Source organism: Anoplopoma fimbria, chromosome 8, assembly GCF_027596085.1.
Source record: "Anoplopoma fimbria isolate UVic2021 breed Golden Eagle Sablefish chromosome 8, Afim_UVic_2022, whole genome shotgun sequence".
Classification (NCBI taxonomy): Eukaryota; Metazoa; Chordata; class Actinopteri; order Perciformes; family Anoplopomatidae; genus Anoplopoma; species Anoplopoma fimbria.
This window is the reverse complement of record NC_072456.1, coordinates 13,150,953-13,163,509: the sequence shown is the minus strand read 5'-3', so window position 1 is coordinate 13,163,509 and position 12,557 is coordinate 13,150,953. Positions and strand designations below refer to the sequence as shown.

General features: G+C 40.1%; 1 protein-coding gene across 2 annotated transcripts in view; it reads right to left on the bottom strand.

Moving 5' to 3' along the window:
- Nucleotides 1-564: 564 nt before the first annotated feature.
- dennd1b (DENN/MADD domain containing 1B) overlaps nucleotides 565-12,557 on the bottom strand; it is a 108,444-nt gene continuing 96,451 nt past the window's right edge. For both annotated transcript variants that reach the window (XM_054602320.1, XM_054602321.1), the window contains 3 exons: nucleotides 6,946-7,031; nucleotides 6,299-6,521; nucleotides 565-5,648 (listed from right to left, as the gene is read on the bottom strand). In XM_054602320.1, coding sequence (XP_054458295.1) covers nucleotides 4,782-5,648; nucleotides 6,299-6,521; nucleotides 6,946-7,031 — 1,176 coding nt within the window. In that variant the 3' untranslated portion in view covers nucleotides 565-4,781. The remainder of the gene's footprint in view (nucleotides 5,649-6,298; nucleotides 6,522-6,945; nucleotides 7,032-12,557) is intronic.

The following is a 12,557-nucleotide window of genomic DNA, read 5'->3' as shown; positions in this document are numbered from 1 at the left end:
ATTTATTTTTCAGTGAACATTTCCACTGGACTTTTCAAACTGTAGCTTCGTACTGACAGAATTAGATACTTCAAAAGTCAGGTATCAGGATAAGTTGCACACTGTTTCTTCGAGGCTGACTTGTGTGTTGTTAGAAACAAGAATCGTCTTGACTGCAGTGTAATTTTAAGTGTAAATACCATAATTATTATTATTTTTATTATAAGTTTAAAACTGTGAATGTCATTTCTACCTTTAATCGATGGAAACTGTACATAGAAAATGTGCTGGTTAATTAAAGTAAATTTATTTGAGTTATTTAGAAACAGTGTGATGCTGTGAGAAAGGATTAGCATTTTTGCTTTGGTGTTTGCCAAATCGATAAGCCAATGCACTGATATTCATTATCTCACACACAATAACAATAACACTGCAATATTAAATAAACCAGCACTCTGTGCGAATTATGAATCACAATATGGCAACCTGACTATAAAATGCGTTGTTTCTTTCCACATACTCTGGTTCTATCTATGTTAATACAGACTATATTTGGTATAAAAAAAATGAGATGTATAAGCATTAAACACTATAATTTATTTTCAGTTCACAGTGCATACATTGTGTGCATTGTACCAAGTTACTCATCAAAAGCACATTAGATTGATCTCAGTTGTTTAAGACAGTTGTTTTCTCTGCAAAGAGAACATGCAAGTGTGCACAGAATCAGAAAATCAGTAAATGTTATACCATGACAACACCCAAAAAGATTGAAATAAAGTTGCATACTGTAACTTGTCCAAAGTTGTCGCTATACTGAAAATACGTGTTTTTTTGTCTTAAATGTGTAACTAAGGGCAAGTGATGTTAATATCTTTGTAAAGTCCACAGTACCTCTGTAAACGCTGCTACATCATCTGTCACCTCCAACTCACTCCAAATTTGTAATTTCAGGACAATAATTCTTTATATTCATTAATAACTTTAAACTGTACTGTTTTACAGAGTATCAGTTTTCTTGAGTAATCACAAGCCTGCAGACATTGAAATGAAAGTAATTTCTTTGTTGCTAAATTACTCAGTATTTCTCCCCACAAACTTCTACAGTTAGATCTAAAGTAGCCAGTAACCAAAGTAGAAACACATGAAATGCAAGGCAAATGACATTAACTCCACAAAACCCAATTCAAGGCAGATTGAGCATGTTTTGCCAGACCCAAAGTTATTTCCATCATTTTCGATTTGACGGAAGCGCTAAATACTGAAATAATAATTAATACCAACAGAATAAAAAATAAAACTGAAAGAAATCATAGCATACAACCCATACAGGTACATACATGCAGATACAACAATAAGCATTGTACTGCCTACAAGCAAGCGTCAGTCTCTGCTTATTTTGATTAGAGGGTGTCAAATGCTTCTCAACATGAATGGCTACATCTGACATTTGTTAATATTCGCTCTCTATATATTCTTTCGTCCAAAAATAAAATCTAAAACATTCAAATATTAGGTGTCATTTTCTTTTTTTACAACATACAACACCAATCATATATTATCCATGTAAAATAAACTCAAGCCAGCAAAAATACACGTCTATTCAATTGAAAATAATTTCTCATCAATATGAAACAAACTAGAGAGACTCCTCTGAGAAACGTCTGTAAAAACACGTCGCTCAGGTGAGTGTTGAAGAAAGAGAGAAAAGAAAAAAAATAGCACGCAAACAGAACAAGGAATCACTTCATAGTACAATCAAAGAAAGAACCTAATTTAAAAAAAAAAAAAGTCAAATGACCCAGAGAAATTCAAAGACGTTCTATTAAATACAGGCAGGAAGATTCCCACCGACCACCGCAGCAAAGAAAAACACTGCGTTACTCCAGCTGGACTGCAGCCGAAACTGAAAAACAAAACAGCTATAAAAAAACAATGCTCGTACCCAAGTTAATTTCAGGTCAGTTTATATATATATATAAATACCATAATGATCTACGTTCGTACTGTGATTTACGGTGGTCTCAAAGCATTGCATATACCTCCTTTCTCCTACCTTGTTCTGATTACACTGGGTGGTACTCTCACTGTTTAAGGCACCATTCCGTCACAGACACACCTCAGCTCACACACACTTAATAGAAGTTCATATTTATTCATTTAGGGACCCATGAAGCTGACTTCTACTAGAAGCTAGATTGATTGTGATTATTTTTCAAGTAGAATCGTGCATTATAATGTAATTACTGTTAAATAAAACTGACCTTTTATTGACAATTTAAATATTTGCATAGTGAATACGTTTTTTAAAGTGTTTACAATGAATAAGGCCAGAGCAGAGATTCTTTTTTTCTCCTTTTTGGAATTACTAGGACTGGTTCTTGGGCTTTTTAGAAGCGAGCCAAAGACTTTATGAGCAAATCGTTAACGCAGAGCAGCACTCAAAAAGTGGAGAAATAGCTGCTATTAAACTGCCACACCGACTGGCGTCTGGCATAAATCATAAGAACAACGGACCATAAATGTAATAATCCCAACACAAGCACAGAAAAAGCTTTCTTCTTTTCTCCGGTTTTGTGGCGACTCAGAGAATGATGGGAACCCCCAAACTCTAGACGCAAACGTTTCTCTCCACGGGAGAGTCTGTCACAAAAAAATACTTTCGACTCTGTACACTTTTACATCCATGTAGCTACTCTCTGAGGAGAACCGTATTGCTGCATTACAGTACAATCATCAACCACTGCGTTTCATTACAGTGTGTGACTCTAACCTAGAAGGACAGAGATTGCATTTCCTCCTGTGAGCAAAGAAAGGGAGACAGACAGAAAGAAAGACAAGGACAGTTGTCTGATACGTCTGGTGATATTCTATATTATTCTTAAAAAGAACAAATTATTTGAAAGAAAGAAAATGTATTTATCCTATAAACAGGAAATCTGTCGCTAACAAATGCACTGTTCTGTTTGAGTAACTAAAAACTGCAGATCCCAGCTGTTTAAGGAAATGACTTGCAGATGAGTTTTTTTTTTTAAACTGAAGCTATATATTATGATAATTTGTTTTCAGTAGGAAAAGGGACACAATTTACTGTTCCATGTGATTTGTTCAAAATAAGAAAACATAGAATATCACCAGCCTCATAAACTTTAAAGTTCACCTTTTCCACATCTACTCAACCACATGTGAGTTTGAGAGAGTGAAAGTCAGATGTGCTGAAAGTACTTTACATTAGCAGAGACAACAAGAGGGGGAAGAGTAATGATGATGATGATAAAGATGGAGAAATAAAAAGAAAAGGTCATGGGGTCTTGACCTTGGCATTTTCAGATCGAACACTTAAACTCTTGACTGTGTTTGTTTCTCTTCAGAGTGACAGAAGCGTTCTGAACAGCACACAGAGCCAGAGAAAGGTTTCTACATGCACATCTCATTATCTGGAATGCTATTTAAAAACAGCAGCTTAAAGCACATCATATAAATATTAACTATTCTATTAATCCAGATAAATACTGTGCTGTTTAAGTACTATTAACTATTGCATTTAAGATGTGAGAGCATCAAAGATTCTGATAACAAAGTACCTGTATGGTATCTAGAGGTTAAGACACCAGAGTACCAAGAACAAATCACACGTCCAATTAAGGCATGGTGATAAAAAAAAAAGTATCACACAGTGTATTATTAGTTTCAAAAGCTAGAGTGGACTTTGCGTCTGGAAAATCCTGTATCACCTTGTTGTTTTTGCTCAAATGACTTTAGTACCAGGTGGTCAAGACAATTTGTTAATCTATAAGTGCAAATTTAACTTGATCTTGTAAAATGTTTGGAACACTGAGTAAAAGACATCATGATGTGTTGAGGAGATATCATCCCTTCTTAATCCTCACACGTACTGAGCCTTTTTTTAAATCCTGTAAATCCAGATGGAAGATTCCTTCATTGTCTGTTGGCTTCTTATACTTAATCCTAAATGTAATTCATAGGTTTTTATGGCTATTTTCTTTCTGGTATAACTTGCGTAAATGTTACAAGATGAAAATAGACAACACATGAAAATACATGTTGTCCATAAATTTAGATGAACAGACAGAAACACTTTGATTAATCAGTAAAAACACTGCAAAAATCTCCTTCTTATCAAGTCTTTGTAACTTTGTATTTGAGTTTTTTGAAGTTATATGTTCTTAAAACAAGTGAAAAAATCTCGCTGTATTCCAAAAACACAAAAACAATCTCAACATTATGGACTCTGTTTGTGTTTTTGAAGTGCTGCTCTAACAGTTCACAAGAGAATCCACTTCTTTTAAGAAACTAAAACTATATAAACTTCCACGTTGTTGTCACTTTATCAGTGTTCACTCAGGAGAGGTACCCATCTTGCATTAGAAGTGAAAAAATCTGCCACTGTAGTGAGATTATTTAACTTGTTTCTATTGCAAATCAATGCATTTCAAGTGTGTAGTAGAGACCTTGTTTTGGACAGTTGCAGGTTTTTTCACTTGTTTAAAGAAAATAAGGTTTTTAGGGCTCTTTTCTACACAGACATGTCTTTAAAGACGGAGAGTTGTGCAGTGCACCAGTTTATCTCTTCCTGTTTCCTGCTCTAGAGGCTGTGAGTCTAGTTTGTGTCTGCCTGTTCGACATCAACTTTGTCTATAATGTTTCCTGATAGCAGAGTGTTGAGATAAAAAAGTATCATGTTCTCTGAGAATGTAACTAGTTATAATAGAAGAATTACAGTGAATAGATTTCAGTGGAACCTATGGCATTTTACAGACACTGAGTCTTTGACGTCCCTATCACTCGTCTGTGGCTTTGCTCTGGACCTGCTGGTGACTGTTGTTGCAGTGAACCTGTGAGAGCTGCAGGCTGGTGTGGAGGACTGAGCCGAGGCAACACATGGACTCAATCTCCTCGAGGAGGCCTTGATCCTGCACCACAGCCGCCCCCGAGCCTTTACCCTGACTCAGGCACAGGCCGAGCCCCAGGAGCCCCTCCTTGGACACCTCTTTCTCCCACGGGACCTGCATAGCTGACTGGCTTTGCCACGGCGGGCTCTCCTGACCCTCTTGCTGGGTCTTGCTGCTTAGCCTATGGACCTTGGCCTTTTCCTGGTAGTGCCTCACGGTCTCCTTGGACAGCACTTTCCTCCTCAGGATGCTGGTGGAGGCAATCTGGTTCTGGGCCTGAGGAGGCTCCGTGTTGCCTTGTGGGTCTGAGATGGTCCTAGCCCGGCACGCTGTTACAGGAGAATAGTTTGGGTGTGAAATGGGTGCTGGAGAACTGTAGGTGTGAGTGAGAGCGGGAGACGGCGGCGTCGGTGTAACTCTATGAGATGCTGAGGGCGAGTAGGAGAGGCGGTCTCTTGGTCGTTGTCCTGGAGGTAGAGGGTGAGGGTCAGAGTTGAGCTGATGAGGATACGACCTGGACATTTCAGCCTCCTGGGCCAGAGGTGTATTGGTGATGATGGGCACTGGAGAAGATGTCGCAAGTTTCTTCGTCGTCTTCATGCTGCTCTTGTTGGGCTGTCTGCGTGGTGACGGAGGAAGGTGTTTTCCATGGACCGCACTGTCATCCTGGCCCATATTCCAGCCGCTCTGATCCTCGCTGCCATCCCTGCCACTCTCATCTGCACGTTTAGATTCGCTGGGAGGTGTCTGCTTGCTCTGGAACAGAAGAAACAAGGAAATACTACTAACTTAGTACCTTTATGTAGTAACACAAATCTGCCCTACTGAAGTTTGTAGGTGAAAACAATATTTCCAGCGTTCTTCACAATGTTTAAATGAGGTTGGCACATGCACCAGTAACTCAATACAAGTCATGATATCAATAGTTGTCTATAAAAATAAATGTTCTAAGCCCTTAGTTTGTGACAGATGAACCAAAAACTTGATTAATTTGATTACAGAGTCTGATCTGAGTTCCATTCTGACTTTAAGAATTGGGATAAAAAAGCATTTTAGTACATATGCATACACACAGTTAAAGAAAGACATATTTTTGGGCCTGAAAGAGTTAAAAACAAATATTTAGACTTAACAGTAAAGGTGCTGTGAATAAAAACTAAGTGGAATTAATAAATATGGAGGAAACCAATTTAGTTTTTTTAAGATATTAATGAGACAAATCTCATGATTGCCCATCTATCCTCAATCCATCAATGTATCTTCACATATCTGGACCTAGTTATATTCTGATTAATTTAAACTCTTTCTGTTACACCTCTCTGCCTTCTTTCCTTTAAGTCCTGAACTTGTAAATGCTGACTGGCCCTCTCATAACCTTCTCTTCCTCCTATGTCTCTCTTGCGTACCGGGGCCTTGTAGTCCAAATTATCCATGGACCTGAAAAAGTCCAGGCTCTTGGCAGCACTGAGTTTCCCTTGCTCCACCGTTGTGGTGCTCAGAGAGTCCAGGATTTCCTCCAGCAGGTTCATCTGGCCTGAGCGGGAGGAGTCGATGTCGAGCTCCAGTGAGTAGGAGTCGTCGCTGTCCTCGGTGTACGAAGGGACATCCCCGCTGTCCTCGGAGGAGATCCTGAGACAGAGACAGGCAGAGTTAAACAGTGATTCATGTATTGTTTCATAAGATAACTCTTTTTTAGCGAGCATCAAATGCTAATCAACAGTGGGAATTTTCAAAAGTAAGATTTTACGTATATAACAAGTTATTGTGATTATCACTGAGAACATGTAAGAATTACGTTGCAATGACCAGTTTCTTTGAAAAGAGTGACATTTCAGTCAACTTAAGCTGTTACCAAATATGTCCACCTGGGGGCAGTATTATCATGGGTAAAAAAAAGAAGATTGAAAGTGCTCAGAAAAAGGGACTTTTAACCTGCTTTTTCTTTATAAAAATGAAACATCCAGCCAGCTTAAGTTCCAATATCTGGACATACATACTTGAAACAAAATGAGGAGGGCCAAAATGTTTCGATCATAACAATAGGAGTACTTACTTGCTCGCACTGTCCAGCTCATCATCATCGAGCCCGTAGCCGAGGTCTCGAGGGCCCATGCTCACGGGATACTTGTTGAAGTTTTGCTGTTAATGAGAAAAACACAGCAAGAGGATGTCGTTAAAAAGCAAAGCATTACATGATAAAGCAATGAAAGTGGACCCTGGGGGGGGGGTTTCTGCTTTAAGATACAAGGCTGTTGATAAACATGGAGTCAGACAGAATGTGGTGTTCTGCTGAGGTTCAGCATTTCATTACACAACTACTTGGAACCTGATGGAGAAAAGATGCAGGTCTGTGTCTGGTGGGTCCCCAGAAGACGGCGGCAGCATCTTTGTTTTAATGAGCCTGGACCCTTAAGGTTGAGACTAAATTTGTCAAATTTGGGCCTAGGGATCAAAATCTTTAACATCCCCTGCAGTATTTTGTCAAACTCAGCATTATATGGGAAGTTAAAGCTACGTACACACTGCGAGTAAAGATATGTGTGGCTACATTAATCATTTGCATTGCTAAACCAGTGCATGTGATTGTATTTGTCATTGAGAGTTGAATGACCAGGGTGTACTGCAGTTGTCTGACACAGTGGGTTTAATAAGCCACCTGTGTACCGTATTTAATGGGTGGGTTAAAGAAGAGACAGGAGCTTTACAGAGCAGGGCAGGACTCTCCCCATGGGAGCCAAAAATCTGCCCCAGGCCACCTATTAACATGCCTTCCACTAGGACGCATATGTTCCTCTCTCACTGCATGCGCATGTTCGCTTATGCTAACACTATCTCTCACTTTCTAATTTACACTCTTTCCACTCTTGCCCATTTACTTTCTCACATATTGCTGCACACCTCCCGTATCTTTTTTTTTTTGGTAACATCTTAAATTGTCGTTTGGTCTCGTGTGTTCTTGTTCACAAACAAGCACTCATGTGGTACAGTTAGCAGGTTTTCTCTAGTGCTTTTTTTTTTTACACTGTCTTGACTCCACCTCTTTGACTTCTCTGCATTTTTCTCTGTAAACTCACATTAGCCAATTATCAAAGCCATACACTGAGAAAATGGCTCTTTACAACCCTAAAAGTGAGCAGAGAACTGATGTGTGTTTAGGGAGACAAATATGTAGTGTTTGTGTGCTTGTGTTGTGGTTGTGTTTGTGAGACACAAAGGTGAAGAAATGCAAGAAACACTTGTTGTGAAAGAAAAAAAAAACTGACACAAGAGCAAAATAACACAAGAGGAAGGGAATTAACCGAAAAAGGAAGGAAGGAAATATTTAGTGGTGAGGAAAGATTCCTCAAAGCCCCAAAGAATGATGGGAATTGGGGGAAGGGGGGGACCGTATTGGAACCGTGACTCAAGCCTGTCTTGATTAGCCGACGCAGTGCCAGCCAGACAGGCGGAATGTAACGTGTGGCTGGCCTGGCCTCATTTAGAGCCTGTGTTTCGGCCAGGGAAGACATACACACCCACATATACACACTCAGTCACATACGCAGCCTATTACAACAAAAAAAAAAACACAAAGAGTTAAAGTGCCATTTTCTCCATAAAAGTCAGCGGAGGAGATGTGTGCAGTAGCCACTTAAGCCCTCTCAGCCATCGGGCTAAACATGAACACATGTGGTGGCACTGCTGATTGGCCGAGCCGCTCCCCTTCCATGGTAGCTTGGAGCTATAATGAAAGAAATTTCAGAGGGGCTCAGGCCTGGGATCCCTAAACAGCCTTTAATGGATTCCTGTGTCAGGGCAGTAAATCTGGGGGCCAGGCCGACATGCCAGCCAGCCAGAGCGGGCCGGCAGAGCGGAGATGCACCTGTGAGACACTTGGGGAGGGCGGCGTTTGGACAGAAACACAAAAGAACACATGCGTTGTGTGTTCATGGTTGCATGCAGTCATTTAGACTGCGCATTTGTGCAAGAGAGCTGTGTTTAGGGAAGCAGGGCCTCTCTCTCTGTGTCTAGGTGTTTATTAAAGCAAGGTGAACCAAAACACAACCAGACACAGGTCATGAAGCCTGGCCCCTCTGATGTCTGTTACAGCTCTGGTGCCGTCTACAAAAAGAAAGTTCCACAGGGAGCTGTAAATGGATGGCACCTCACTTCACGGCTTTATCAATTTGTCATTCCCTCTCTTCACTGTGACCCTGGAGTGCAGCAGTTAAGATTAGACTATTTACAACAACCAAGCAGGAGTGGGTTTATCCCACTTTTTTTTTTTTAATGGCCGACACACTGCATTCATTTGACTGGTAATGTGAGATACAAAGTATGCCTTTGTAAGTCACTTGAACATAAAATTTCTGCTCCTTAAAAGCTGTCGAAATCATCAGCATCAGTTAAATCTGAGATCTAAAATTAGATGTACTGTATGTCAATGTAAAAAAACAACAACAAAAATATAGAGACTTTTTTGCAAATGTGCAATGAGATATTCTCAAGCAAAGCCGTGACAGCTCTGCCACAACCTCATACCTCCTCAGGCCTAACAGGACAGGGGAAAGCATAAAATAGCAGAAAAACAGATTATCATACTGCTCCTTCATTAGCTTCTCGCTGTCGGCTAATGGGAAACTAAAAGGTGAAAATGTAAAAAGTGATTCTCCCCTCCGTGCCTCTGTGTCGCCCATTTCCTCCCTCCATCACTCTGCTGTCAGCGACAGATGTCACTGTTTCCGTCTGCCTGGCTCTCGCTTCCCTTTCCTCTCCACCACAAGTGTGACTGAACAGATCGCAGAGAGTGAACAAGGCAGGAGGAGATACAGCAGAGGAGTCCCGAAAATAATAAAAATGATCAGGTTGTTTCAGTAAAACTAGCTCAATGAAGTATTTTGGAAGAGAGAGGAAAGCCCTGTGTTCCTTGTATCAAGGATTAGATTTGACATCTGAGCTTCTCTTTACAGTGTTCATTTCTTTTTCACCCTGAGGGAATCATTTCTTAATCATTTTTACATTATTTTGTAATCTTTTTTTTTACTTTGATCCGCGTTCCTGAGTACCTGGCTCAAGAAGTAAAAGAATCCTGATTACCACTAGTTTAGGCTTCAGACATAAAAAGCCACACATCCACTTACAAACCTTTACAGTCATGGATTGTGAGCAAATTAGGGTAGAATTATCAGCATGACAAACTTATCCTTTACTCTAACCTTTTATATCCTGGTCTTGCAATAAGCAAAGGTATGAAATATAGGGTGGCCTCTGATTTGACACAACAATTACATTTATGTGGTTATGAGGGGAAAGTAGTCATCACCTTCTACTTTTGTAGCTGCATTTGGAGAAACAAACTCTCCCCTCCTCTTCCCTTCCTCCCCTGCATGACCTGTTAAGCGGAACAACCATGCCAGTCTGTGACAGGGCCAAACGCTAGCGGACTTTAATAGTCAGTCTTACATTATACATTTCATATGGTATTTCTGAGTGGCCACTGATCTCACAGCTTGGCAGTGTATGTAAAGAGATGCCGGTAAAATGCAAACAAACCTTGGGGAGAGGCAGAGCCTTTGCAGAAGTACGGCCAAGTCTGTTTAAGAGCTGCTCACTCAAAAAAGAAAAGAAAAAAGAAAAACAGCGTTTGAGGCAAGATCCACTGCTTGTCTGTCCAACTGGCTTTTGCTGAAAGCCCACTTCCATTTACGCTTTAAAAAAAAAGGAGCCATATAAAAGAAGGAAAATGTGCATTATTCTCATTTTGCTGGACTAAACTCATCCGGTGATATCACCTGGTGTCTTTCTGTGAATGGGTGCAGTGCAGTACTTTGAAGGCGCCAGGAGATGGCACTTTGGGTTCAGCGAGGAAGTCAGTTTGTCTCTGAAGTGGAGAGAAACTAAATGAAGTGGAGACTACAAACGCATATAAATAACCATGTATACTACACACACACACACACACACACACACACACACACACACACACACACACACACACACACACACACACACATACACACACACACACACACTGCAATGGACAGAGCCACCGTACTTAAAGTTCATTCTAATGCATTCTAACTATCAATCTTACAATATGAATCCACAATATTAATCTTATAATGAATATTATGAGCATATTTGAGCTCTTTTCCATTTAGAATAACATCAAAAATATCATTATTATGAATTATAACACACAAACACACTGCATGCTCTATAATCTACAGTTCATGAATAGGCTGTGAAATAGTTAATAGCTATTCAGTTTACCCATAAAGCATTGCTTTAGCATAGTGCTCATACAGCATAGCATTTTCAATCATGTACCGAATAATGCACATACACTGTCTATGTAAGGCTTTATGAGTAATATTTCAAATGAAGTGCTATTGTACTAAAAATACATATTATTAGTATAAGCATGTTTAAACTCAAAGACAGATGATCCTGAAGTCATAACTACACAAATACAGTCAGTCCACATATATTTTGTGTGGCCATGAGCACATGAGCTGTCTCCCACTGATCGAGCACACACACACACACACACACACACACACACACACACACACACACACACACACACACACACACACACACACACACACACACACACACACACACACACACACACACACACACACACACTCTCTCTGAAGTATCCATGTGACTTTGTTCCTCTGTTTTACATCTATGTCAGCTCCCTGTTTCCCCCTCCACCCTCAGCGATGTGGTGTTTTCCGGGCTGGCACCTCTCCTGCCTCACCAGGTGAAGAGTCCAGAGCCTGAGGCTGAGCCCGGCCATAAGCCTGCTGGCTGTCATTGTCCATAACACTGTCCCAACCTCTGCCCTCCTTCGCTCTCTCAACAGCTGTCATTCTGTGGTCTCAAACCTGAGGCAAACTGCTAAATGCATGGCGTTTTCTGTGTGCATGCAGCACACGCAATCAAAAACATGCTCACATGCTCATGTACAAAAGGGCTGAGGTACAGACACTCTCTCTGTTTGCAGATGCTCAAAGCACAATACCACATAAAACACACTCACATAACACACACACATACCAGATATACAGAATCTCAAAAACAGATGTGGCACTCACACAGAAAAACCATACAGGAGCCAGAACAATGGTTGTTGTTTGTTGTATCAGACAAGGAGTCAGCAGTCCAATTCAGTCTTGTTTTTGTCAAACGAAAGGATTACTCCTACATTCTTAATCAACAAGCTCACCAAACACTGCGAATCACCCACATTGGCAGATACGGCTTGAATATGTGTGCAAATGACAGCAGCACTTTAAATTTGCTACATGTGTTGGCTGATCAAATAGAATATGAATTTCATATCTCTGATTATTTTTTGCTATGATTAATTAAAAGAAGCTACTCCAGGATCATTCATTTCATTTCAAGGACAGACAGAGGAGTTTGCAAAAAAATAAATAAAGATGAATGATAAAAATGTTTCAGGCTTCTTCTTTCATACAGGAAGATGGAATGTCTTTAATCAGATCACATGTTTGGAGCGCCAGATGACAAAATGTTTCTATTTATATTAGCAGGTGAATGAGCCTTTGTTGGTCAGAGGTATGGACGTGTGAGAAGGACAAGGGAGTGGGTTTTTGGAGTGTTTGTTCTGTAGCTAAGGACACAATGCAAAATGTGTATATCAAGTCAGTT